The sequence below is a fragment of the Fragaria vesca genome, linkage group LG2 (genome assembly GCF_000184155.1).
Source record: "Fragaria vesca subsp. vesca linkage group LG2, FraVesHawaii_1.0, whole genome shotgun sequence".
NCBI classification, from domain to species: domain Eukaryota; kingdom Viridiplantae; phylum Streptophyta; class Magnoliopsida; order Rosales; family Rosaceae; genus Fragaria; species Fragaria vesca.
Genome location: NC_020492.1, coordinates 10,726,662 through 10,754,518, shown reverse-complemented (window position 1 = coordinate 10,754,518; position 27,857 = coordinate 10,726,662). Strand labels below are relative to the sequence as shown.

Below are 27,857 nucleotides of genomic sequence, written 5' to 3'. Positions count from 1 at the left end.
GGGAAGAGGCTGTAATTTTCCCGCCACATATGTTGGGCTACCATGGTCTTTTTCTTCTTCTTCTTTTTTTCTTTTTTCTTTTTTCTTTTTTCTTTTTTATTACTTTTCATATAGTTTTCTTAATGTGTTGATCTGATGAGTGATGAGTTTGGAGATTGTTGTTCGTTTCTTATAGTGTTCGAGGAGCTCGCTATCTGCTAACTCTCGTACACAGTTTTCCTAGCTCAGCTCATTTTTTTCATAGTTTTTCTGTTTGAATTTTATTCGATAATGAAAGTAAGTCTTTTTGTTTAATTTTACTATGAGTATTACGGTTTTGGGTTTCACTTTTGTGATTTTATGATGAATGTTTGAAACTACTCAAGTTTGGTAAGAATTCGACTTTGTGCGATCCAGTTTCCCCACTTATGCAGTCATGCATTAGTATGGTTTAATAAGCAACTCCAAAGGAGCGTGAATTTCACTATTCTTCACTATTCTACCTACCGAAAGCATTTTGTCTTACATAACTCGTTACAGATTCGATTGATCGGCAGTGCTCAGTATATACTGAAATACAAATATACAATAAAAAAGAACCTCAAGAACATCTTACGTTCTTGGCAAGTTTAGGATGCCACTGAGAATACGAATCCATTCACATAAGGAATACAAATCCTTTTGGATCGGGAGAAACATAAATCCTGATTAGTTGCATCCCTTGATAATTCTGCTGTCCATGACTAGCTATAAGTAGTGCCATGGCAGTCCTTCATACTGTACTTGATGCTGAAACCTTTCTTTCTATTCATATATATTCTCATAATGTGCTTGCTGATGAGGAAATGAAACTACTACATGCATAAGCTTGGCAACTTTGCAGATATATTTTCATTCACAAAATTATCTTTTCAATCTTTGAAAAGTTGGGAGCCTCTTATACTTGCTTCCCAAACTGATCATCCTACATCTATATGTTAACTCCACTTTGGATTTTAGAAAGGGAGAGTTGATTCGCTAGATGAAATGTACTTCCAATTCGTTCAACATGGAACTGACAAAGCAAGGAGATATAGGCCTGACAACTAGACTCTCAGATACAGTAAAGATTGCAAGTGTATATGAATCTTCCATAATCACATCCAGATAAGAAACATGCAAGTTCGAGCGGAGTAAGATTCTGAAGGAAAAATGAAAAGATAATAGGGGAAATAGCAAAACATAATAGGAAAAATGTAAGTTCGAGTGGAGTTGAACCAGTAGCCTGTAGTCGGCTCTTCCTACCAAGACCGACATGTTCCTTCCTGTCCATGCTCAATTCTTAAAGATGGCTGAAATAGCAAAAACCAGGATAAAGTGGGGAACTCCCTGACATTAAAGTACAGCGTGTCGAGGTGGCCATTATGTGACAAAATTGATATATATTTCAATGACCATTGTCTTTAAGCTCAACCCTAGTGACCGGGAACTACAATTACATAAAATCTTCCAAGTCTCCATTTCCCAGTTTTAAAAACCAGAACTCCCTCGAAATGAAGTCATCTTAATCAGGAATTTCTTTAGAAGAAACTCATGTCAATTATCTTGCAGGTTTAGCACACACTGACATACAAATGGACAGAATCCATCTAATAAGTGCTTAGCTAAAAGATAGAAATAGAATGTATAAGGATTGATATGTTTAATTTATAATTAACAATATATATATATATAGAGAGAGAGAGAAGGAAAAATTCATGTTTTAGACACCAACACACGTAGTTGCAATGTAATTATTCAATTTCTTTGCATCCTATCTTTTCTCATGGTCACTGACGGAAAATAATCCAAACTGTATCACAGATATGAACATTTGAAATCAAATTAGAATAAAGACTGCATCAATACCTGTAGTTGTAATCCTGTACAACAAATATGGTGGTGCAAACCTAATACCCTGAGATTGAAGCCTTCAGACATAGAAGATCTGAATGATTAAACTGCCAAGAATCAAGAGTATATGGTTAGAAGATTGCAGAAAACTGTGGGAGACCTGGAGGTACGAGTCTGGAAAAGACAATCTACTGGTCCAAAGTCCAAACCAGTTCAATCCTAGTACATTGTGCCTACAAGGACCAACCCATGTAAAAAACTTATGTCAGGAACTCAAGAAACTAAGATATATAAATGAATAAGTACGAGCTGTAAGCATCAGTAAGTAGCTTACCAAGCTAAGCAACAATGACAGCAATGACAACCTTCTTAACCACCCAGAAAATCAAGATGCATTCATCCATGCACTTCCTACAAAATGCCCCGATTCTCTTCCTTCAAGAAACAAAAGTAGAAGATGTAGGATTACTTTCTTTATGTTATAAAAAAATATAAAAAAAAAAAAAACAATATGATCGCCATATCTCCAAACATAGAAGGAAAAAGAAAATTGTCTCACTTAACAAATAGTGAAAACCCTCACAAGTGTAGGATAAATATGACTTGTATCCTGTGAGTGACCCAAAAATAAATAAATAACATATACTAACGAGAAAAGTTATCCTCATATAGCCGGCCAGCAATCCAGTTCTTCTATCATAGGTTCCTACATCTGACATGATAACTGGCAGAACTAAGACTTACTATTGTAAGAAAGGAGAAGAGTCCATATGACATGAAAGAGAAGACAAACTAAAGTCAATAGTACACTAAATGTAAAGCAACCTCAACTCACTGCATGGTAGCATGAAAATATAGATTTACTAGTTTCGACCAAGTGAAGAAACTTTTATGCATGGAAAACAATCAACACTGGAATTGTTAGCTCTCAAAACGTCAAAACATATCAACACAACAAACACAGTAACTTGGAGAAATAAGTCTAGCGGAACAGCAAGGAATACAAAAAGAAAGGTAAATTTACATTAAAACAAAATTCCAAATTAACGCTTCTGGGACATAAAAATTCACCTGCAAACATGCAGAAGACATGGCACGCTGGAATAGGAAGTGACTTCCACTGCATATGCCAAAACCTCAGAATAACTGGCCAGTGTTATGGCCGGGCCAACTTCAACCAGTTTACTAGTTATATGTCTTTCTAATGGAAATTGGAGTGCATTACTTATCTCTTTCCTCAATATTCTATTATCTTTCTGGTTAAATCTATTCTTATCAGATGGCCTGTCAAGTAACTAATCAATAATATCAAAATTACCGACTTTCTTCTTTTCAGTCTTCATACAAGAATGCAATAGCTCAACCATAGAGTGTATCTCTCCGGCAGCTAGTGAATGGCAATCAAGATTCCCAGCATTAAATCTACAGGCCTTGTTATCAACATTAACTAAGCTATAACCAGCAACAACCTTCACACCTTTTTCTTTCACCAACCTTCTAGTACTTGCAGCATCAACCCACAACCCACCTGCTGCATAAATACTTGAGGCAAGTAAATAACCAGTTGAACTTTCAGGCTCTAACTCAAGGACATGAGAAGCGGCTTCTGCACCAATGTCTCTATTCCCATAGCTTCTACAAGCACTCAATAATGCACTCCAAGCAGCATTTGCCCCGACGGCCTTTAAACCTTGTGGAATTTTCTTGATAAAATCCATAGCCATCTGGAGCTTTCCTGCTCGGCCCAACATATCAACAACACACGCATAATGTTCCAATCTTGGTTCAACACCATGATCTTGAACAAGTGAGTTGAAAAAAGAGAGACCCTCTTCTACTAAGCCTCCATGACTACATGCAGATAGCACAGAAAGGGTAGTCACTGCATTTGGCTTCACAGCATACAGCTTCATTTCCTCAACCAAAGCTAAAGCTTTGTGTGCAAGACCGTTCATGCCATATGCAGCTATCAGGGCACTCCACGACATAATGTTCTTTCCAGAAATCTGGTCGAATGCCTTTCTTGATTCACCTATTGCCCCACATTTTGAGTACATGTCAACAGTTGCAGTTCCGACAGCTACTTGATCTCCAGCTGCCAAACCTCTTCTAATAGCAATACCATGTGCCCCTTTCGCCCAATTCAATTCGGCTGAAACTGCGCAAGCTTCAAAGAGATTTATGATTGTAATCTCATTGGGCTTCTGATCATCCTGTGCATGTAGTCTGGCCATCTCACCAAATAAGGCAATTGCTTGATCAGGTCTGCCACAATGAGTAAACCCTGCAATCATAGTGCTCCACGAAACCGCATCTCTTTTCTGCATCCTCTCAAAAAGTTTCCATGCAAGCTCGATACAATTGCACTTTGCATAAGCATCAATGAGAGAATTTAGGATCAACTCATTGGAGTCAAATCCCCACCTGATTGTTACACAGTGCACAGACTTGCAATGAACTAGGCGCAGATGCTTGCAGGCTTGAAGAATATTCACCAGAGTCACTTCATCGGCATTGATACCTTCCTTCCCCATAGAATGAAACAGTGACAGGGCATCCATGTACCTCTCATTATGGACAAATGCAGACAATATGGAATTCCATGACACCCTATTTCTTTGCGGCATCTCCTTGAAAACTTTAAAGGCAGAATCCGCATCATGACACTTGGCATACATATCAATCAAAGAGTTTCCAACAAAAAGATCAGAATCTAACCCTCTACAGATCACCAACCCATGAAGTAATGTCCCTATGGTCAACTCCCTCAAACTAGTGCAACCCTTAAGAACACTGACCGCCGTTACACCATCCGGTTCCACACCAACCTCACACACCATCTTTCGAAACATCTCCATGCCGATTCTGGCTTCCTCGCAACGCACATAACCTCCTATCATCACACTCCAAGAGATGACATCTCTCTCAGACATTTCGTCGAACAGCTTGCGTGCACTTTCCATGTCATCATCTTCTGCATACAGACTCAACAACGAGTTCTGAACCGAGGAAATACAACAAAACCCAGCTTGAATGACATAGCCATGTACTTTGAGTCCTTCACATTTATCTCTAAGCCGACGACAGGCTTGAATTACAAGCACCAGAGTAGAAGTATTGGGTCGAAACCCGGTACCCGAAACCCTGGCCTTGTTAAACCACCACAACCCTTGTTCTAAATTCCCCTCGTCAAGGCTCCCATAGACCATTATATTCCAAGAAACTTGATCTCTCCATGTCATGGAGTTGAAAACACTCAATGCAGAATCTGGGTCCTTGGTTTTGATGTAGAAGTCCATTGTGGAGTTACCAATGGAAGTGTATGAGTCGCACCCATTTTTGATCAGACACCCATGTATTGATTTTCCATAGGAGTGGGAAAGGAGATTTGAACACGCTTTGAGAATTGGAGGGAAGATTGAATAGTGTGGTAGTTGAAGCCCCCCAGCTTTGTTTACTTGATGGAAATGGCAGAGCAATTCTGCCCATTTTGCATTGGAGGATAAATCTCTGAGCTTCAAATGCCAATTACAGCTCGGAACGCGCATGTCTAACTTAGAATGCACGAAATTGTTTGATTCTCTTCTCTTTTGGCGCTCTACAACTTATGCTTCATGGAAAAGTGGAGGAACCTCCCTCACTTTAGAGAGAGAGAGAGAGAGAACGGCTTTTTCGACAATACTACCAATTTTTACAGACTAATTATCATTGGAGTGTATTTTGGTAAGCATGAGGAGGTTACTTAGGGAAATCTCATATTATTTTGAAATGTAACACAAGCAAATGTCAATCATTGTTGTACAATCTGTAAGACAATCTGGAACAGTAAGATTTCCTCACACTGCGAGCAAATTTCTTGGATCTTGTTACTGAAATACATCATTTGCCAGTAAAAATCGGAGAATAACAATGTCTCTCCTATAAGGCCAGAGTCTACAATAAAGATATTTGTTACTGAAATATATCAGTTGCCAGTAAAAATTGGCGAATGACAATGTTTCTCCCATAAGGCTAGAGTGTACAATACAGATACTTGTCACTGTATTTCAAGGAGCTCTGTCAAATGGCTGTGTATCATTGTAACAAACATCCCAAACTGCTTCCATGGCATCCTTTGCCGCTGCTTCTGAGCAGTAGGGATTATTAATGACCGACTTCATAACTCTTCGTCTCACGCAATCCTTCAAATGTCAAAATTGAATTCCAGTTAATAGAGTCTCCTAACAAAGAAGTCTGAAGTGAATTTGTTTTCTAAGAAATAGAAGTCTAAAGTAAGAAAGGATGCAACTGGGGTTTGATTTACAAACATTACATGCACCTATTCTGGGATTGAATCTACAACTAATTATCAATATGCAGAGCTAAATAGGAATCTTGAATTTAGCTTGATGTCTATTTTATAAGGTTAATCTTCAAATGGAATCCACAGTTTTATACCATTACTAGTTTACAACAACAAAACAATTTAACAGCTACAGAGAGAGAGAGAGAGAGAGCACAGAGAGAGAGAGCCATGCTAAATACATATTCAGATTCATATATAAGCCAAATACTAAAAGTTGGAATAAAAACTCCACGTAACTTTATATCTGCTCTGTAACAAACTTTGCCTTGCCATAGATGAAAAAGACCTGTTCCCAGTCTATAATGATGGTTTTTTGGTTTATCAAAGTTTCCAAATGAAATTAAGGTAATAGAGTATTTCACTGTGTATGCAACGAATAAGCAAAAGAGGGTATCTCAATTGTTTCTTTAAATTCTGAGAAACTCACTTGTTCATGGCCTCGAATCTTCATAAAACCACGCAAAAATTCCCGCTTATAGTGGCAATCACCACTAAGATGGCCTGCACGAATCTGTTCCAGATATATAGTATAAATAACTAAACTGGAGGTTCAAAGAAACGTAATACACCAAGTACAAAGATTTCAATATCTATTTGATTCGCACCTCACTACAAGCATGATGAGCACAATTAGCCCAGTTCAAGTTTGCAGCCCGACAATCATCAAAAACATGAATTAGCTCATGTATCACTACTTGGTTGACATCATCTTGCATGTTCATGTGATTACTACACACTATTACCTGAAAGACAATCAGTCACAGAGCACAGCGAAATTAGGCACGTCACAGGCTCATTCAACCCAAATATTTTATATTCTGAACCCACCACAGAACACTCTTACAGACACAAAAGGAGAAAAGCTTCACTATTAAAAGAGCTAGAGCTTCCCGAATGACCAATCTAACTCAACCTCACAACTTAGTTCCGATGCAGAATGACCAACCCTACTAGCATCATACACTAAAGGGACTTGCTTAATCCCCGCAACGAGGTGAATTTTGTAACATTTGTAACCATCAAGTACATTTCAGTTTCAATTTAAAGCATTCAAAATAAACATAAAATATAGTACCCCTTCGCCGCGGGTATAGCCTCCGCCAAATTCCTTATCGCAATGAACGGCCTTGATAAACCCGTCCCCAACGGCACACCCAGATTTATCCAGATGCTCTAGTAGAAACTTCACCATTGGAGCTGTATTAAAAAAATATTAATAAACAGAGCAAATATCAATCTAAACCCAGAACCTTAAAACGGAAATGAAATCAAACAGCAGAGGCTAAAACCCTAAACCCAGATGGGATTTATGAAAGCTTGGAGAGTAATACTTTGGAGGCTTCTTCGAATCATGTCTTGGCATTCCTTGACAGTCGTGCCGCCGCTGACAGCGGAAGAGAAGGAGCTGCTGGTTCCAGGTTCTGAGGTGGATTCATCTGACATGCCTCCCTCCAAGAATATGATTGACAACCCAACGTAAAACCTGACTCAATCGATCCCCAAAATAGATCTGAAAGTTTGGGAAATTGAGACCAGATTAGCACGGAATAAAAATGATTGGAACCCATCTATTCCTGAAACCAGATTTCCATTATGAGAGTGTAATTCAATATAACATTCGAAAATGATACCAAACAAACATACCTGTGTAGCCCAGAAACCCCGAATCCCCTCCCTTGTTGTTCCTGATCACAAACGCAACCCTACATAGTAATCCCAAGTCAATATCCATCTTGCATAGATAGGAGACGAAAATAAAACAAGGAAAAGCGAGCAACTCACTAAAATCTGAGGACAGATTTTTAAGAGAGAGAGAGTGAGAAATGAAAAATTATGTGAATAAAATCACAAAAATTATTAAATTAGAGCCCATTTCAATGAAATTTCATCAAATGAGCATATTCTAATAAAACTAAATAAAAAGACGCACTTACCCTCACTATAATTCAATTAACCCTCTCCTCGTTTCTAATCTAGATCTGACCTCTCTCTCTCTCACAACGACGATGGGTCCCTCACTGGTTCAAAACGGCGGTGTTTCGTCTCCGATGCCACATGTCCCTTCCGTTTGCAACGAGGTCCAGGCCAGCCGTATCGACCACGTGCTTCCTCTCCCCTCGATGCTCAAAAAGCCATTCAAGCTCGTTGACGGACTTGCCAGCTCCGCCGCAGGCAATCCAGGTCCGTTTCGTACTTCTCTATTCGGATCAGTCGGTTTTAGTTGATCAATTGAGATCAACGTCGCCGACGAATACTAGATCCACATCAACGTCGTGAGATCCAGTGAAGACAAAGGTCGACAGCACTATTCTCGTCACCGGGCAAAGACGTCGTCGTTCTGGTCGTCGATTAGTCTGAAAGGTGGAGACTGGAAGGTACCAGGGGCTGAGGTAAGCGAGCTAACTCGCTCTCGTCGGAGGAAGACACGCCGGTCTCTTTTCGGCTTCATCTGAGAGCTCCTCGCTCATTCAAGCAGGTTCAAGCTTCGGATTTGTTGAGAAACGTAGTAATTTTTATTACTAGGGGCAGTAGGAATATTTTATGACCATTTGGTTATGTGTTAAAAACTTTCTCAATATTTATTGCCCTCAATAAACTGTTTATTAGAAGTTTATTGCCCCCAGTAGAAGTTTACTGTCCCCTAGTAAAATCTCAGTAAAAGTTTACTGCTCCCTCAATAGAAGTTTACTGCCTCCAGTAAAACATTTTTCATCATTACTGTCCCTCAATAAGGTTTCATTGACCTCAGTAGAAGTTTACTGCCCCTCAATAAAATCTCAATAAAAGTTTATTGCTCCCCAGTAAAACATTTTTCATCATTACTGCCCTTTAATTAAACTTCAGCGATAGTGCAGTATACTTCTGGAAAGGTCCGGTGACATTTAAAAAAAAATATTTCCAGCGAGATTCCAGTGACATTTTAAAAAAATCCGACGAAATTCCGGCGACCGGTGAAATTCCGACGACCGGTGACCGGAGTCCGGTGAGGTTCCGGCCAAATCTTCTCTCTCTTTCATTTTCTCTCTCTATGCATGTTTAAGGGGTGAGGGTAAAATAGTCCTAAAATAATATTGTTTGTTAAGACTTTAAGTAAAAATTTGTTCTTTTTGGCACAAATATAGGTACATTATATTGGAATGAGCTCTTAAAAAATATCGTCATTGAAATAGGCAATGAGAGGTTGAAATTAGTATTAAATTGTGAGACTCCGGAAATATTTAAGGAGCTAAAATTGAGTAGTTCGAGATATAGATTGCAATTTCGTTAAGTCTTGAGGACACTCGGAAAACTTTATATATTTCAAAGAAAAGGATACTTTAGTTTAGAGATTTGATAATGAAGTAGGCTTTGTGACGAGCATGTGCTAAGTTTTGTATAATTTTTCAGACATGAGAGCTCATTATAATGAGTTTTGGAAGTTTGGAAATAAGGAGAATACTTCAAGTATAGGAAAATTTACTGGCATGATCTGGACCGTCGAACTAAAAACATATAAGGCTTGGACCTTATCAAATCAAAGCCCAAAACACAACCCAAACTGACCTCGGTCTCGATTTCTCTGCAGCGACGAAGACCTCCGATTGTTCCGTCCGTCATCCGGCCGCCTCCCGGTGCAAGGCCGGTGTCCACGCCTTCGTCTCGTCGTCCCCAACGTTGTTATGCTGATAGATTTTCAAGACAAGCTTAGAGAAGGGAGAATCGAGCAGAAGAAGGATTTATGGGTTTCCGGTCGAGTTCGTGATTCCGGCCACGACGACGAGCGTGACTGGTACTGGTAGCTTCATCTCGGCCTCGTGATCCTTCCTATAGTCTCAATTTCGTCGATGGACCTTCGATGATAGAGAATAGAAGACGGGACAGCTGGACAACGTTAGGTGTGGCTTAGACATTCTATATTTCATGTCATTGTTAGAGTTATATCCATATGACAGGTTTCCTATTTATCGTGTCCTTGTGTACCCCTTTTATCGATTATGTGTATATTTGAGAAACTATTCATCTTGCAAGCTTTTCGATTGTTGATCTTGAACCGGACTGATATTGAATTTTGTTTTAGAGAGAGCTTGTTTGATTTGAAAGATATCTAAACGTGTTATATCTTCACCTTATCTTAAATAAACTTTTCTGCTAACATTTTTGAAATTTTTTTAAATTTTTCTTTTGTCTTGCGGGTTCTTAGAACTTGAGTGAAGGATCCTAGCTTGGGTTCTATGAATGTGCGGCACTGTAATGTGCTTGATTTGATGAGGTGCAAATCGGGGCGTTACATAAATGAATATTTTCCTTAGTTTTATTGGGTCGGGTTCATGAAAATATAAGGACAAACATATGTTTTGTAACGTTATATATGACGGAGACGTCTATGGTCGTTTACCGGGGGGACAGGTGTTAGGAGAGGATTGGTCTCCGTGCGTAGATGGAGTTCACACCTTCCGTGTCTCGTTAGTTTGTGGAGAGGGTAAATACGTAGATATACTAAAGGGTCAAGGTAAGTTGGTGTATGTAAATACGGGTATGTTTTTAGAGGGTCCATGGATACCAGGGTAAAGTAAGAGTCATGGAAAACAGTAATCAGATCGAAGCGCCTACCGTTGCTGATGTCATTGAACTAAAATCGAATTAGGAACTGATTGTTTGCATATAGTTATTGAACTGGTGTATTTTTTTTCAACCTTCAAAAAATGGTGATGCGAAAGCGAAACGTTGAAAATTTATGATTGTCATAGTGTAATCTGAAGATATAAAATTGAATATGATGTGTCATCACTGTCATGTATGTGGCCATAGTCTTGTTATTGGTATTCAGTTGCTAACTGTAGATATTTTGTTAGACAAATGCAAAGATGGATGATAATGATGAGATCGATGAGACATATGAGTGTGGTCTCTGATATGTTTCAGTGATGCAAAGTACCATGATATTCCATATTTAGATGAAGAGGATCGTTTGAACGAAGATTCAGAGCGGGAGTGGAAGAAAAACCTGGATGATACAATGATTAAACCGAAGCAGACTGACGACTTTAAAAGGGATAAACGTTACGACAGAGACGAAAATTTTATTACATTGGCCAATAATATTAATGAGGATGTGTATAACTCCAAAATGTATTATGCTTTGAAGGGGAATGTGAAATCACTTAAATATGATTGAAGGACATCAGATTTCGCACTGTTACTAAAGCAGATAAGGTTTATGGGTATTACTGCTTCGTTGTTGGGTTTAGTAAGAGGTCTTATAAGAATGACAAGCTATTTATTGATGGCGTAGCACATGTGATGAGTAGAGGATGGTGTTGTGCAAAAAAGGGTTTTGAAAAGAGTTCAGTAAATAGAAAGCAGAATGTGGTGTATAACGAAGAAGCGACAACTGAAAAACAACAAGCGAGTGAGGATGAGACTCCTTGGAATAAGAGGAAGAAGAAGATAAAGAAGACTGTTGTGAGGGGATATAAATATACAAGAACAGGATGTGAAACTATTTTTGTGCTGAGATTGGATAAGATGATGTTGTACACAATCTGAATATTTTTGACTGAGCACAATCATGGACTTGCAGAACCTGTAGAGCGACAGTTTCTATCATCTTTTAGGAAGTGACTGGGGATGACATCTCTGTTGTTCTAGCTATGCGAACGACGCATGTCCCTACTAGTGTTGCATATGAGTTTCTAACACTCCAAGCAAGTGGCCCTCAATTTGTTGGATCCATGTTGAAAGACTTATACAACAAATTGGATCAAGTTAGAAAACATAATAATGATAGGCGTGATGCGGAGGCTGCCATAAACTGGATGTGAATGAAAGGTCATAAAGAGGGGGGTTTGTTTGGTAGGTATACTGCGATGGGGAAGGGAGGCTAGCTGCAGTTGCAGGCGGAAGGTCAGAGTGTGGGGATAGCCAGTAAAGACGCTACGACAAATGTTCAGGCAGAGGCTGACGGCTTGGATGCCCTCTTATGGCCTCATGTTACTTGGGTCAGAAAAGTCTAATTGGGCTCATTTTATTTTGTTTTGTTATTTATTTCTATGGTTATTCAATAGTTGTAGTTTGTTTTGAACTTTCAATAATATTTTACTCTAAGTTAGTAGGTCGAGGAGGGCTACGTCCAACTAGATGCTCTTTATGTTTTTTGCTTTATTGTTTTTTAGTGATATTGGATACTGGTGGGATATATCTTGGAAAATACACGTAGCGTGTCATGTTTGTTCTAATGAGGCGGCGAATTCTTTGCTTTGTTAAATGGTCGCAGCCTTCTAATAGCAAGATGAAGCCTAGTGTCACTGATAATTTCCAGTGACATCATAGCCGAAAAGCTGATACATATAGTAACTTATGACTTTTTCTGAGCAGTATTTTTCTGATACGTCGCCAAAATCGTAAAACAAATAAAGTATCCAATGATGCACTATTTGTTAAATGATGCTTACTAGAATGCATAGTTTTTATAAACATGCCTAATATTATTTTAGGATGTTCTTATATTGTGAGGTTAAGCACAATATCTTTCTATTTGTTTTTTACGGTTTTGTTAATAGTTAATAGACTTATGGTATGAGTAATGCCGTTCTCGCCTGTGTACGTATTAAAAAAAATCAAATAATAATTTTTAGGACCTAAAAACAATAACGAAAAGGGTCAGAAAAGCAGGAAATTTCCTCACGGACCCAACAACATAAATTGAGAAGAGATGAGGAGGGACTGGAAGGACGTACGTGGAGCTTTTGTGTGGCGAACAAACAAACAAACAAAGAGTGAAGGGAATAATGATACATATACCCAGTAATACTTAATCATCTCTCTCATCTCTGGGTTTTTGACTGTTTGTGTCACACCAAACCAAACCAATTTATACACAAAGGGCCACAATCCAAATCTCTCTATTATCACAGAGAGAGAGAGAGAGCGAGGATGGGAGGATGCTGTCCCCCAATGGATCTGTTCAGGTCGGAGCCTATGCAGCTCGTCCAGATCATCATCCCCATCGAGTCCGCCCACCTCACCGTCTCTTATCTCGGCGACCTCGGCCTCCTCCAATTCAAAGACGTAATCTCTTTCCGATTCTCTTTTTTCTCGTTTCAATTCGATTTGATTTTCCTGCGATTTTGAATTCTTTGATTGTTTGCTTTCGCATTTGTGTTTTGATCAATTCATTGATTATCGATGATCACGTTGAAAAGAGTAGTGATTATCCTAGTGGTTTAGCTTTGTGAACACGTAATGAGAACTCATGCCACTATCGGATTCCGGTGCTGGCGTTGGAAATTTAGTTCCTTGTTAAGATTTGGTGCTTCCTTTACTAAAGGATGGCTGCGAAGCTTCAAGTAGTTTAGTGACGGAAGACATAAAAGTAAAGGAGCTAGATTTAGCAATCTAGATCGTTATGATACAGTAGGGAGTGTTATGATTTAATACACAAGACACCGAAATTCGGGACATTGACAAGATCCTTTTGCATTCTCTAGGGCTGAAATATACACTCTTTCATCTTATCTGTATAAAACATATGCAGGAAAAAGAAATACTTTTCTTTTGTCCAAATTTTTCAATTTATATGCCAGAATGTAGAATGTTGTAAATTATTGAATTTGAAGATGAAGCTTAGAAAATTCTGGTGTAGGGGTGGGAAGACTTTGAAGCATATCGCGAAGCACTATGCTTTTAGTTATTGGTCTTTTTTAATTTAATATATGTTTCTTAGTTTTTCCTGGCAACTAATATTTTGATGACTCTTTTATTTCAGCTGAATACAGAGAAGAGCCCGTTTCAGAGGACTTATGCTACTCAGGTGTGTTTATGCTCTTATCTTACCAAGCAACTATGTTGTTATCTTGCGTTGTGGATACTTTGTATGTTTGTTTGGCCATGCATTGCTACTTCACCTTGATGTTTGAGTTGTAAGGGTTTACACTGGGGGATTAAAGCAGACCTCTGGCACTTGACATGTATTTTGTGATTAATATGACAATACTAACAAGGCTTCTTATAAATTCTCAATGATGAGTGTAAGTTGTATTATCAGTGCCTCTTGTTGGTATTCAAGAGATTGTACTTTCTATTTGTTTCTAGTTCACAGTTGAATCTAGAAATTACACTCTGTTCCTTTCGTATCTGCAGAAGTATACGGTCACATTAGCACCAGACCGGACTTAAAATAACATAATTGAAAAATAGGTGAATGCTGCTGTGCATGCAACCGATATACTTTGAAAAGTTGACTTGATTAGCTGAAACATGTAGCTCAAGTGCATTCTTAGCTGTTTCCCCCACCCTGGGGTGTGTACAAAGAGAGACTGTTGCATGATCTCACATTTAGCTTGGTCAAATTGTTAGTCTCCCATGCTGTTAGTTTCATTTTCTGCTTTAGTATTTACTGTTATCACTTGGTGTTCTTTTGAGCTGTTTCATATTGCTTCCGAACAAAGATGAATATTGAAAGGGTACTTAACATCCTGCTTCTAAGAGGAAAACTAAATACCTGCAAATCCATTCTTTTCATAATGGTACAAGTACCTAGGACGTATGTCTGCATATTGGTTGCTAAGCGAATTGGTTTATTCTTCTATATAGATTAAAAGATCTGGTGAGATGGCACGTAAATTACGTTTCTTCAAGGATCAAATGTTAAAGTCTGGTCTTCCTCCTCCGAAGGCTACAAGACAAGCGGACCTCAATTTAGATGATCTGGAGGTATTATACGATGTTTCTTTGTCTAGCAAAACATGCTTCGTATTGTATGTTTTAACACTAATTTTGTGTGTATGCTAGGTAAAACTTGGTGAGCTCGAGGCTGAGCTGATTGAAATTAATGCAAATAGTGAAAAGTTGCAGCGTTCATATAATGAACTTGTAGAATATAAGCTCGTCCTGCAAAAGGTAACAGCCCCTTCTGCTTGTTCAGTCTTTCCTACCATGCAACTAGTGTTATTAGGACCCCAGTTCATTCTCTATCCTCGTGTGATAGGCTTTAGGTTCATGATTATTCTTACTTTTATTTATGGAAAGGCAGACGTTTGTTATAAGGAAAGGACAAATGCTAGTTTGATGAGGGAGTGAATGCACCAATCTATATTTCTAACCTCGGCTCAAAGATGAAATCTAAGTTATAACAACAATGCCCCTTAAGTGTTTGACTTTCCAGCTTGTAATGATTGCCATGTCCTTGGTCCCATGTAGGGGTTAGTAGTGCAACCAACAGAAGTAACCAAAAGAATGGAATTATATAGCCCCGTAAGCAAACAATATCATATTAACAGTTTAACACACACACACACACACATTTTGAACTAGTTAGTGACATTAAGCTGTTCAAAAGCACAAATTATGCATGATCAGATAATGTGTGTTGTGCTAGTTTTATAGTTAAATGAGTTGAAATGGAAATTAGATATTATTTTATATCAAATGAGTTGGTTCAGAGAGTTTCTTAATCTTGGATTCAGACAGGAGGTTGTCTTTGATTATTATTATAGAAGTGATTATGGATTTGATCCGTTGATATAGGAGTTTATAGATTTTTGTTGCAAAGTTTTGCCTCGAATGGCATGTTTTCTTATCATATATATCTGTCATAAGACTAAAAAAGTATCTTTCAGGCTGGTGAGTTTTTTCATTCAGCTGAAAGCAGTGCGAGGTTGCAGCAGAGAGAGGAATCCCGTCATATTGGTGATGACGCCCTGGATACGCCGTTATTGGACCAAGTATGGATATCAATTTCTTTTTTCTGTATTAGGACTAATCACTTTCTTTTACTTCTGCTGAGTAAATTCTTTTTGTTTGGCTGCTCCTCAGGAATCATCTACTGATCCATCAAAGCAAGTCAAGTTGGGGTTTCTCACTGGTCTTGTTCCAAGGGGAAAGTGTTTGGCATTTGAGAGGATTCTATTTCGAGCTACTAGGGGAAATGTTTTTCTAAGGCAGGCTGTTGTTGAGAATCCTGTTACAGATCCTGTGACAGGAGAAAAGGTACTTTTCCTGCCTTTCTGTCTTCACATGTGCTTTAAAAATCGTTGTTTAGCAACAAAAATAGACAAAGTTGTACCTTTTTGTATGAATTACTGAAAAGACATCTATATTCATATAAAAAAGGGAACTGTTTTTGGTCATATAATTTTTTCTTTGTAATTGAACACTGTCTATAACTTTGAATAATGATCTGCAGATTGAGAAAAATGTTTTTGTGGTATTCTACTCTGGAGAAAGAGCAAAGAACAAGATTCTTAAAATTTGTGATGCTTTTGGAGCCAATCGTTACCCTTTTACTGAGGACCTAAGTAAACAAGCTCAAACCATTAATGAGGTATGCACTGTGATTCTGCTTGGGTATTATTACTATTATTTTTAAATGAGAAGGTGGCTGCTCTTTTTTCTCTGTCACATTTTTCCTCGTATCAATTAGCTTTCTGTTTCATTTCTCATTGTTAATGCCATTTTCCCCAGCATGAAGTAATGTCCATAGAAATTTTACTTAATGTTTAGTCTGCATTATAGCTAATTTGTTAGCTTTGAGCCCATGCTTAGACAGTAATGAAAGTGAGCCTTTTACCTGGCCAAATATTTTTTTGTGCAGATTGCCTGTACTCCGTTCATGAAGTATTAGGCCTCAACTCTCTATTTTCTTTTCTTAATAAGTTATCTACCATCCATAGAAGCACCTTCTCCAGCAGCATTAGTTGACTAAATATCTATTTATTAGTGATACAACAAGGATCCTGTTAGCAATATAAACGAATGGGGCTCTCCAAGTGATCTTTAAAAGAAAGGGTCGTCTTTTGTACTGTCTCATATAAACCTATGTGGTTCAGTTACTTTCTACTTTACTAAAAAATGGTTACGCTTCAATTTAGAACAAGAATGTATATGTTTGACTTGGTTATCTACCTAAGTTTGTGCCTTGCATTTGTGGTAGAAAGCAACATTCGTGTTAATTCATAGTGCAAGATGATCAGAGTTTCCTTTATCACCTTCAGTTGATATAACCATATATTTTAAATTCAGGTTATGGGTAAACTTTCTGAGCTAAAGACTACTATAGATATTGGAGTTTTACACCGGGGAAGTTTGTTGCAGACTATTGGCGAACATTATGAGCAATGGAATCATTTGGTGGGTTAAAATTTATTTCTTTAATTAAGTTTAATTGTTATATTTGTGGAAGTATGTACTGTCTCATATATGATGTTTGTATGTATTGCAAAATGTTGCAGAAAGTTAAGGTAGTTTATAATGTTCTTTTTTGTACTCATGCAGGTGAAGAAGGAGAAAGCCATACACCACACTCTTAATATGCTTAGCCTTGATGTAACAAAAAAATGTCTTGTGGGTGAGGGTTGGAGTCCTATTTTTGCATCGAAGCAGGTATCCGTTGGTTGGTTTAAAAGGGGGAAAAAAAAGAATTCTGCATACTTTGATGAGTCCCTTCTGGTGCCTATTTTGAATCAAAAGGTTTTGAAGTATGACTTACTTTCTTTAATCTGATTGCTGCAGATCCAGGAGGCATTGCAGCGGGCAGCCTTTGACTCCAACTCTCAAGTTGGAGCTATCTTCCAGGTTCTGCATACAACAGAAGCACCGCCAACATATTTCCGCACAAACAAGTTCACTTCTTCATTTCAAGAAATTGTTGATGCATATGGGTGAGTTCCACTCCAATATTATACTGTTCTGTGCTCCTCTTTTATTGGTTATTAGAAAAGATAGGATAATGAGAGGAATACTTGTGCACTCCTTACATAGAACTTGTCATGTGTTAGCATGCATATGGCCTTCCCTCTTTCTCTCAGAAACTGGAATCCTATTATATTAGAATTAACATGAGCTAATTGTTTCTTTTTTCATAACATACTAGTCGTCCTCTTCTGGATTCAGTTACGTTGGTCCTATTGTGCATGATAGTCAATATCTATTTCCTTATTCAGTCATTTTTGGCATTTTCCTTGTAAGGTATAGGGTCATATACTGAAAAGACATATCCACATTAAACTAATTAGTTTCTCACGTTAAAACTTCACTCTTTCTATGTTTATTACCCCTATCATGTGACAAGATCATTAATTTGTTTGGCATGTTCTTGATCATAGTCTACCAGGTAGTTGAACATTATTAATTTTTCAGGTAATATGTAAAATTAGTAATCCCCTCAATCTTCTCCTGCTTTAAGTCTAAGTTTCTATCTTGAGTAGACACTAATGAAGGACGATTGTTGAAATCTATGAATCATTAGTAAGTGATGATCTTACAGGCTTACAGTCTTGTCAATCTAATAATTTTAATCACAAGGTGTGATGTCAGTTTACTTTCTGACAAACAGAAATATATATTGGATACTGAAATGTTTTGGTTTGATGTAATTGCAGTGTGGCCAAGTATCAAGAAGCAAATCCTGCTGTATATACTATCATCACATTTCCATTTCTTTTTGCTGTCATGTTTGGTGATTGGGGACATGGACTATGTTTGCTTCTTGCAACATTATATTTGATAGTCAGGGAAAGGAAGTTTTCTAATGAGGTAATTTTATCTTGCTTTTTAATCACTCTGTGTTGATATGTCCAGTGGTCAGCAATATTTTGTTGCTATACTTGAAATAGAGTGTACACAAAAGTATATGATTATATGGCGATTTGTATGGTAGTTGGTTGTTCCATCATCTTGGCTTGGTTAAAATGGAATATAGATACTATCTTCCATTCTTCTATAATTCTCTCTTATGAAGAAAAATGTGAGTGGCAGCCATTGGTGACACCTGATGCATGATGCTTATTGCCAAGTTATATTACCAGTATTGGGATGTCTATAGTTCATAATTTTACAAGTTTAGCCACTTCAGTGGAATATTATGGATGTTTATGCTTTCTGATCACTACCGAGTCTAAACCTGCATGGACATAGCTTCTTCCTTTAATAGGTTTAAAACTTGTGTTGAAAAGTGAAATAAAAAGGTTTTAGAATTTGCCTTGATGCTACTTTACTGCTGCATCATCGCCTCATCGCTTTATCCTAATGTTCTATGCTTTCAAGTCTGAATTTGTTGAAGAGCATAGAACATTCTGTGAAAGAGAAGCTTTGGTTTGTCAACACTTGGACATCTGGTATTGGCTAAAGCCACCCCTATTCAAAATGTGTCAACTCCGTTAACCGCAGTTGCTGTGTTCTTTTTTCTTCCGGAGCATGTTTCTCTGCATAATATATGAATTGTTTGTTTTTGTTAGTTCCTCTATTCACTTTAAACGACATTGGGAATTGTAGTTTTGTTGGTAGGCATTGTATGAGCTAATTCACGACACCTCCAGTATCATTTTTATCTTTCACCTTTGATTCTAATTGAATATTGTTATGCTTTTGCAGAAACTTGGAGATATCATGGAGATGGCTTTTGGTGGCCGTTATGTTATTCTACTGATGTCAATTTTCTCAATCTACACTGGTTTCATCTATAATGAGTTCTTCTCTGTCCCATTTGAACTATTTGGTCGCTCAGCATATGCATGCCGTGATCTTTCTTGCCGGTATAAGCTTAAACTTTTGGTATTATCTCTTCTTTTTCTGTATGGTCTCTTTGAGGTTCTGATAGTAAACTGAAATGTTTTGTTTGCAGAGATGCTACTACTGCTGGCTTAATTAAGGTGGGGCCCACATACCCATTTGGCCTGGATCCTGTATGGCATGGATCTCGTAGTGAGCTGCCATTCTTAAACTCGTTGAAGATGAAAATGTCAATTCTTCTTGGGGTGGTCCAAATGAACCTTGGAATTGTGATAAGTTATTTCAATGCAAAGTTCTTTCAAAATGGTCTGAACGTTTGGTAAGCTATGCATTTCTTACATTGACTTTTAATGAAGCTGGCAATTTACCATTAAGGTAGCAAGCGTATACACTGTAAATGTGAGTTGTTCACATATATACTGTGAATGCTTGCATTTGTTGTATCATTAGTTGCTTTGTACCCTTTCACCCTCTTTATTAGCGTGTATTCATTCATATCCTGCATTGATCCAGGTTCCAGTTTATCCCTCAGCTGATATTCTTAAACAGTCTATTTGGATACCTGTCTGTTCTGATTGTTATGAAGTGGTGGACTGGTTCAAAAGTTGATCTATACCATGTAATGATATATATGTTCCTAAGTCCTACTGATGAGCTAGGTGAAAATCAGCTTTTCAGTGGTCAGAAGACAGTTCAGGTGGTCCCTCTTAGCAGTCTCTCTCTGGTTCCTTTCTTTTGGTAAAGAATATTAGTATTCATCATATTTCATTTTCTTTTACCAGTTAGTGCTATTAGGGTTGGCTCTTGTAGCTGTACCATGGATGCTGATTCCAAAGCCTTTCCTCATGAAAAAGCAACATGAAGCTGTATGTTTGCTAACAGACTTTGATTAGTTTCTCTCGGTCATTTTGATCCATCACATTTCTTCTTATTTTGCTCTGCTGTTTCTGATATTATGTTGTTTCAGCGGCACCAAGGCCAATCATATGCTTTACTTGAGAACACAGAGGAGAGTTTGCAAGTGAATTCAAACCATGATGGCCATGGTCATGAGGAGTTTGAATTTAGTGAAGTTTTCGTACATCAACTCATACACACAATAGAGTTTGTACTTGGAGCGGTCTCAAATACAGCTTCTTATCTTCGACTATGGGCCCTAAGGTAGTTTCTTACTTTTGTATATGACTCACAAATCCAAGCGTACATATGCATGTGAATGTACATCCGTTTTTCATTGGCATCCAAGCTAGGAAATTCTTTTCCAATTTGGTTTGTGGCATGACTTAATAGCTTGTGAGGTTGTTTTCATGTGTTGCTTGGTTTCTACAGCATAAAGCTTTGTTTTTCTCAATTGGTCTCAACTTATTAAGTGATAACAAATAAAATATGGGAATATGCGGATTTATATACCGTCATTCATCTCCTTGTGCAACTAATAATCCAGTGTGTAATTGTCTTTCATGAACAGTCTTGCTCATTCAGAATTATCCAGTGTGTTCTACGACAAGGTTCTCCTGATGGCTTTTGGGTATGTACTCAATTTTTTAAACATAAATTCTTTGTTGACTCTTGGGTGTAGATAATAGAGTGATCGAGCATAATTGATCAATGCTCATCCAATGATGCCATCGGAGTTGATAGTTAAGGGCATGAAAGTTAGAAGTATCTACAAACTAATTCATGTTTCTCACAGGTTCAACAACTGGCTTATACGCATTGTGGGCATCCTTGTCTTTGTTTTCGCGACTGTTGGTGTTTTGCTACTGATGGAAACTCTCAGTGCTTTCCTTCATGCTTTGCGTCTTCACTGGGTGGAATTCCAAAACAAGTTCTATGAGGGAGATGGTTACAAGTTCTATCCATTCTCATTTGTGTTGCATGACGATGAAGATGAGTGATACCCTAATCAAGTCATAGGCAGTGTTTAAGCCATGGCATTGAGTGTGAATAGGTATGAGTCGAAGTTGATTCTTTCATTTGAACAGTACATGAAGGCAATTATGGTGCTCCATGAAAGGAGTTAGCGGATGGTTTTCAAATTCAGCATCACTCCTTCAGTATTTTAAATTTGGTGATGGGAAGGAATAAGCAGTTTAGGCCAGCATCTTCATCTGTAGTGGTAGACTGGTAGTTGTGGCCGTGTGTAATAATGGGAATACTTAAATTCTTAATCAGCTTTCTATTTATATATATAAATAGTTATTATTTATTATTAGGGAAACCATTAGATTGTTCACTTGGTGTACTAGTTTCAAATTTAAAAAACCTTCTTGCTTGGTGTAGAGGAAAGTCTAATTGAAGGGGAGAATCTCTATTTTCGTTACTGATGATAGGCTCCCCTGCAACTAATAGCTTCACTACAGTAGCTTCTGCCCTAATTGTAAGAAATGTACCATTAAACTAGGGCTAGGGGTGGTAGGGGTTGTGGATAAAAGTATCATCTCATCTCCATTGTTATTTGCTGTTGTCATGCCCCACTCCATTTATTGGTATCTGTCTCGCACTTTTTCTGTGAGTGTCCTCTAGCTGAAAACACTGTTTGCTCCGCCTTTCAACCTACAGCACACTATACTTTTCTGAATTTCAAAGAATGGATGCAACCAAACTCTGATGTCTTCGCTAAGCTTCTCAGGTCCATATGGGCACTGTGGAATAGTAGAAGCAACATTGGTAGAACAAAACCCAAACAGCTTAGGACATTGTTCTGACTTCTGAGTAGTCTCGCTTGGCTGAAAAAACAAGAGGCCAACTGCAGTACTGCACCGAAGCAAGTCACTTTGAAGGTAGATGCGCGCATGCAGCCTTTCTTCCAAATCACTTTCAGGGAAGGCATCGGTGACGTATTGCGTGATGCAAACAGGTGATTTAAGGCAGCCTGTATGCGACCCGTACCCTATACTGCATCCGCAAAGCATTTACTTCAAGAAGCTCAGTGGCAATTGGACTCTCATTATCCATTGCATGTTTGATAGAATGAGACAGTTTTTGGTCGGATAATAGAATGAGAGGTGAAGTTTGATTCATTGATACTCTCCCCATGCAATGCAACAGTTTGTAGACATATTTGTTAACTATGTACCGAGTTGTAGACATATTGATCCTGAATCAAATGTTCAATGGAGAAAAAGTGCAAAAGTAGAACGAACAACAAGATCAAACAAGGTTATAACATGGTTCAAAACATAATAATGTAACGAGATCTACGCACTTGGTAGTATATTATCAAACCAGGATAACTTTAAGCATTACAAAGCAACATGTACTGAAAGCTTTAAGATGAGAGAGTTCTCCATATAAAAGCTCCAAATGGAAGTTGGATGAACAAAGTTTACAAACACATGCCACATAAAAAGGACATTTAAGCTGTTTGGACACCCCAAAGAATAAATACATAAATGATTATTTCAAAGTCGCCTATGGAGTTGCCCAGTAAATGTCATAACCCTTGTATATACAAAACACAAACATGACTGCCATAATCATAACTCTGGGCCTATAGCTCAACTGCAGCAACAGTTGAAACCATGGAGTCCACACCACAGATATTACGGCCCCTGCAGATTTTGTAGAATCCCTTCTCTCCCCAGTTCTCACCCCATGAGTTTTTTATGATCCAGTATGGCTTCTCCTTCATTCTGACGGGAGAGTAGCCGGCAGAACCATAACCAACTAACAACACACCATGGTCCAACCTCTTTGAGCAAATGTAGGGGCATGAGACTCCACCAACATATGTTTGCATGAACACAGCATTGATAGCCACTGCATTTAAACAATGTCAACAGTTAATATCAGCTTTTCAAAACCTTTATTGATAAGAAATATGGCGTATGAGATTTATTATACTTTTTCAAAGAGACAGGAAGAGAACAAAAAATCACAAATCTTGATAAATTTACCTGCAAGAGGGCCGTTCTTCACAAGATTGGCAGCAATTTGATCTTCATCAAGGGAGACAACACTGAAGTTGGAAACTTTGGCTGCAATTTTGGTCTTGTCAAACTTGCAGGTCCCACGATCAGTACCAGTGTATGGATAATCTTTTTCCTTCATGAGTCCACCAGCTTTAAGTGTGTACTCAAAGGCACTGTTCATGAGCCCACCGTTGCAGCCAGAGTCGCATGAACCTGCCTCCTCTGGATCACACTGCCATAATCAATACACATGAGTAAGAGACAGCAGTTGGGAGACGTCCTATCCAAAGTTCAATTCCACATTTCCAAGATGAATATGCAAAGCAATACATACAGAATGATATGCAAAACATGAACATACATCTGTACACACCAGTACAATCGACAATATTAATGTTAAATGTGATTCAGTAGTACTGCATACCAAATTACATACCAACTGCCAAAGTGTATTAAGTTAAAGCACGGCAATAGAATTAAAAAACTCAGTATGCCAATAAGAGCAGGATAATTGTACATCAGTTGGACCACTAGGCTTTGTTGTTCATGTTTGGCTTATGTCGGAATTCAAGAATCAAAGGGATTAAATGAAGCTAGATAGCTAGAGCGTAGATTGTATTTGACTTGATAATCGAAGAAAACAAAAGGCAAGGTATATGCATCTATCTTATAATGAACTTCCAGTCATAAGACTCTATGGTGAGGGATGACATCTAGCTTAGTTTGTAGTTTACTAATCAAAAGCACACCATCAATAGTGTCCACTATACCCTGAACACATAACAAAACCAATTCATTCTGGGCAAATTATTCGTTATTCGATAATGAAATCCAAACAATCAACAGCAATATTCAAGTGCAAAATTCTCATACTTAAACAAAAATTATGATGAAAAATATAAAAAGTCAAACCTCGTGATCGCAGTCAACAAGCTGCTGCTCGCTGAGGCTGACAAGCTCCCCAGTCGCAAGGAAGTGTGCACCTTCCAACGCTCCAGTGGTACTGAAACTCCAGCACGACCCGCACGAGCCCTAATTTCCCAAAACCAACAAAATCCCCAAATTAATTAACCAAATAACGTAATTAACCCGAAACCTAATTAAAGAAATTAAATTAAATTAATCACAGACCTGGTTTTTGACTTCCGTAACAGCTCCACGCTCTCTCCAGTCAAAATCCTCCGGCAGATTCTCGGTAGGCAGAATCGGCGCGGTGTTAGCATCGGCCGGCAGCTTCAGCCCCCGGAGGCCCAAATGGCTCTTCCGGAACTCGGCCGGAGTCAAATCGGAGAAGCGAGTGACGCCGTGCTGGGCGGTGGGGTCCAGTCGCTGGTGCCTCTTGGCCCTCCTCATGTTGGTCTTGAACACCGAGAATCTGTAGTCGTGCTCCTCCTGGCTCGCGTACGACTTTCCGAATTTTCTCTTGAACAGCGAGAAGTGGTGCTCCGCTCCCAGCATCGCTTCGCCGTCGTGATCGTGGTGGTGGTGGTGGTGGGGGGATTCATCTCCGCCGTCGACGACTTGGCGGATCAACGGATCGGAGACATCCACGTCGGCGCGGGCGAGGAAGAAGAGGAGAGAGGAGAAGAGGAAGAGAGAGAGAGTTCGAGGCATCTTTGAGAGAGAGAAACTGGAATGGTAGCTTTTGCGAGTCCAACCCTGGTTATAAACTAGGGGAGGACGAAGAGGTGTGTGATCCTCTGCGGCAGGGGGTTGGAGAGTTGGGAGATCTCAACCGTTGAGAGTGAGTCAGAGGAGATATTCGGTGTTAACGAGGGCTGGGTTTGGGAGGAGGAGGCGGGTTTTTAGGGGGTGAGGTAGGGGATTGATGCGGGTAGATAGCTTACGGGAGTGGGTAATGACGGACGAATGGAAGGAGGACGCGTGGTGGATGTGGAGTGCGGGAGTTGAATGGTAGTTGGGATGATGCTTCTGTTTGTTTGTTCTGAACTTCTGATTGGGTCGGCGATTTGTTTTTTGTTGTTTTTTTTTTTTGGCGATGGAGACTGTTTTTGTTTTTTTTTCCTTCTGGTTTCCGCAAGAAGAACAAATAAAAAAAAGAAGAAGTCTATTTATAATGAAGCTTGTGAATACTGTACGATGGATGATATCCATATGCATACCAAACACAAATTGGTAATCGATGAAAATTACAATTTAGAATGACGATCGAATTAGGTTTTCATGTACAACATGTTTTGTTAGGAGTAACATTATGCGGTTTTACTCAACAACAATAAACCTTTACCGGTACGGTTGTTTTTCTATAATGAGGTACTTATGATTTAGGAATAGGTTCAAGTTTCTACCAGAATCAATCATCTTTTTGCATTTTGTGAGTATGATGAGGTCATTAACAGTTGGGCTATGCATACTTGCATAGTGTAGTGTTTCAAGTTGTGGCCATGCAGACGATATATTAACAGGGTTTCTTGCGTGGAAGTAACCAATGAAGTGTGTGCTCAAATTTCTTAGCAACTTCATAGATTAATGACTGATGAAAAATTTAAGGCTGAGCTTAAAACTAAATAAATATTAATAAATGATAGAAGAAGGGTGATGAGGCTACTTCCGAGCTTCTTGGGCGCCCTTCTTCTAAAACTAAATAAATGTTAATCAATGATAAACGTAAATGTTAATAAATGATAAATGTACAGTCTTAATAAATGTCTTTGTTCAGTCTTTTTCTATCATTCGGGTCATCTCTAGTAATAGACGCTATCAGGCGCGGAGCTAGGATTTAAACTTAGGAGGGATCCGTATATAAAATATTGATCATACAACGGATTACCACAATATAAGATGAAAATGCAATAATATAAACCAACGGTCAATAAAAACAAAATTCATATAAGTAATGAGTACTCAAACATAAATCAAAACATAAACAATATGTATTTCTCGCTTGCTACAAATTAATAAAAACAAATAATATGTCACGAAGTAGCCTAAGTAGTATCGTAAATCCCGATATAGGGACGAAGCCGTGAAAACTGAAAAGCTACAAATGCTAATGATTGTGAGGAATTATTACTAATTATTATTTTAGTTGTAAATTGAATATGATTTGTTGTTTATTCATAATATATGATGATCGCGTGCGTAATGCATGAGTAGGAGGGGGTGTAAACTCTCTGAACATTACTTGGACTTGGTCTTTAGGGGGTTCAACAGCAATAAACATACATATGTCATCAGTTTAGTTAATAAAATACCCATACATATATGTATCTGCAGAAAAGCCGAGGGTTCGGACCCTGTGAGGCCGAAGTCCGCCTCTAGACGCTATAGAGCCAAATCCTAAATTTTAGCATTATTTTGATCTCCAACAAGAACTCAGAAGAGGGCCAAAGGGTCATAAAAGGGCTAAAGGGCTATCAAAAGGGTCAAACATAGCTCTTTGGCTAGCTCAAGCCAAACCAAATTGTGGTCCCAAATCAAATTAAAAAACTAAAAGTATGTATGTGGGTTGTACCAAATTATGACAATTGTCAACTTTCTATTGAATTATTTCATTTTCATCTTATTACAACCGGTAAATTCTCTAAACTCAAAATTCATATGCCTGATATCTTATTTTATTAATATAATCACAACATATGCAAATTTTTTTGTCTCAAAAGTTAATTTAAATATTAGTTTTGGTCCAAATTCAAATAATGTTATAATAAAATAAATCTATAAGTGAGAAATTATACGGTATCTACTCGTATGTGATACAATGTGACAATATATTCGTATTTAAAGTGGAAAATATTGAAAAGTATAATGTGAAATTATAAAATATTTAAAAGAGCTAATGGCCCTCTTTTATTGGAGATCATTTAGAAGTCTAAATAAAAAATAATATTTTTGAGGGCTAAATTATAGCTTTGGCCCCAATATAGCCCTCTTCTACTGGAGATGGCCTCACATCTCTAGCATAATCACTATTAGTAAACCCCATAAAATCTGACTTCTCTCCCTTATTATAGAAAACACCAAAGTCAGTTGTACATTTCAAGTAGCGCAAGACCCTTTTGGCAACAAGAACATGTTGCTCAATTGAATGCTCAATAAGCCTGCTAATAACACTTACTACAGACATTATATCAAGCCTTAAATTTGGTCTTAAATTTGCTAGGCTGAGAGAAGGGCAGTTGCTTGTATCCTTTTGCAACTAAACGAGGTTTGTGTTTCTCCACTTCTTTCTTTGCATTCAACTTGGTCTTAAACACGAGAGCGTATTCAGCGCACCCGGGTGCGCTCACGCAACCGTCCAT

General features: G+C 38.2%; 4 protein-coding genes across 4 annotated transcripts; 1 reads left to right on the top strand and 3 right to left on the bottom strand.

The window, feature by feature from the left end:
* Positions 1 to 3,146: 3,146 nt before the first annotated feature.
* LOC101300315 (pentatricopeptide repeat-containing protein At2g17210-like) lies at positions 3,147 to 5,399 on the bottom strand. Its single transcript, XM_004292370.1, has one exon. The coding sequence runs from the start codon at positions 5,397 to 5,399 to the stop codon at positions 3,147 to 3,149; it is 2,253 nt and encodes a 750-aa protein (XP_004292418.1).
* A 286-nt stretch (positions 5,400 to 5,685) lies between these two features.
* Positions 5,686 to 8,031, bottom strand: LOC101294320 (mitochondrial inner membrane protease ATP23-like). Its single transcript, XM_004290241.1, has 7 exons — positions 7,979 to 8,031; positions 7,841 to 7,899; positions 7,528 to 7,706; positions 7,272 to 7,393; positions 6,802 to 6,939; positions 6,624 to 6,707; positions 5,686 to 6,032 (listed from the first exon to the last, which is right to left on the bottom strand). Exons 3-7 carry the CDS (start codon positions 7,637 to 7,639, stop codon positions 5,898 to 5,900), a joined length of 591 nt encoding a protein of 196 aa, XP_004290289.1. The 5' UTR covers positions 7,640 to 7,706; positions 7,841 to 7,899; positions 7,979 to 8,031; the 3' UTR covers positions 5,686 to 5,897.
* A 4,995-nt stretch (positions 8,032 to 13,026) lies between these two features.
* On the top strand, positions 13,027 to 21,901 carry LOC101293738 (vacuolar proton ATPase a3-like). The gene is made up of 18 exons (XM_004290239.1): positions 13,027 to 13,243; positions 13,941 to 13,985; positions 14,768 to 14,887; positions 14,966 to 15,073; positions 15,793 to 15,897; positions 15,989 to 16,162; positions 16,359 to 16,496; positions 17,195 to 17,302; positions 17,447 to 17,554; positions 17,684 to 17,832; positions 18,553 to 18,706; positions 19,544 to 19,704; positions 19,794 to 20,000; positions 20,195 to 20,378; positions 20,464 to 20,547; positions 20,649 to 20,842; positions 21,150 to 21,209; positions 21,375 to 21,901. The coding sequence occupies exons 1-18, from the start codon at positions 13,109 to 13,111 to the stop codon at positions 21,577 to 21,579; spliced, it is 2,439 nt and encodes an 812-aa protein (XP_004290287.1). The 5' UTR covers positions 13,027 to 13,108; the 3' UTR covers positions 21,580 to 21,901.
* Positions 21,902 to 22,848: 947 nt separating this feature from the next.
* Positions 22,849 to 25,229, bottom strand: LOC101294030 (cysteine proteinase RD19a-like). Its single transcript, XM_004290240.1, has 4 exons — positions 24,727 to 25,229; positions 24,508 to 24,627; positions 23,581 to 23,827; positions 22,849 to 23,443 (listed from the first exon to the last, which is right to left on the bottom strand). The coding sequence occupies exons 1-4, from the start codon at positions 25,207 to 25,209 to the stop codon at positions 23,175 to 23,177; spliced, it is 1,119 nt and encodes a 372-aa protein (XP_004290288.1). The 5' UTR covers positions 25,210 to 25,229; the 3' UTR covers positions 22,849 to 23,174.
* Between the last annotated feature and the right edge of the window lie 2,628 nt (positions 25,230 to 27,857).

Coding starts and splice junctions, on each gene's coding strand:
- LOC101300315 (XM_004292370.1), bottom strand. CDS start 5,399: ATGCGCGTTCCGAGCTGTAATTGGCATTTGAAGCTCAGAGATTTATCC.
- LOC101294320 (XM_004290241.1), bottom strand. CDS start 7,639: ATGTCAGATGAATCCACCTCAGAACCTGGAACCAGCAGCTCCTTCTCT. Junction 6,940..7,271: donor GCTATACCCGCGGCGAAGGG/GTACTATATTTT, acceptor ATTGTCTTTCAG/GTAATAGTGTGTAGTAATCA. Junction 6,708..6,801: donor CTCATCATGCTTGTAGTGAG/GTGCGAATCAAA, acceptor TATCTGGAACAG/ATTCGTGCAGGCCATCTTAG.
- LOC101293738 (XM_004290239.1), top strand. CDS start 13,109: ATGGGAGGATGCTGTCCCCCAATGGATCTGTTCAGGTCGGAGCCTATG. Junction 15,898..15,988: donor ATACGCCGTTATTGGACCAA/GTATGGATATCA, acceptor GCTGCTCCTCAG/GAATCATCTACTGATCCATC. Junction 21,210..21,374: donor GTTCTCCTGATGGCTTTTGG/GTATGTACTCAA, acceptor TGTTTCTCACAG/GTTCAACAACTGGCTTATAC.
- LOC101294030 (XM_004290240.1), bottom strand. CDS start 25,209: ATGCCTCGAACTCTCTCTCTCTTCCTCTTCTCCTCTCTCCTCTTCTTC. Junction 23,828..24,507: donor TTGTTGACTGCGATCACGAG/GTTTGACTTTTT, acceptor TGATTATGGCAG/TGTGATCCAGAGGAGGCAGG. Junction 23,444..23,580: donor GAAGAACGGCCCTCTTGCAG/GTAAATTTATCA, acceptor GTTTAAATGCAG/TGGCTATCAATGCTGTGTTC.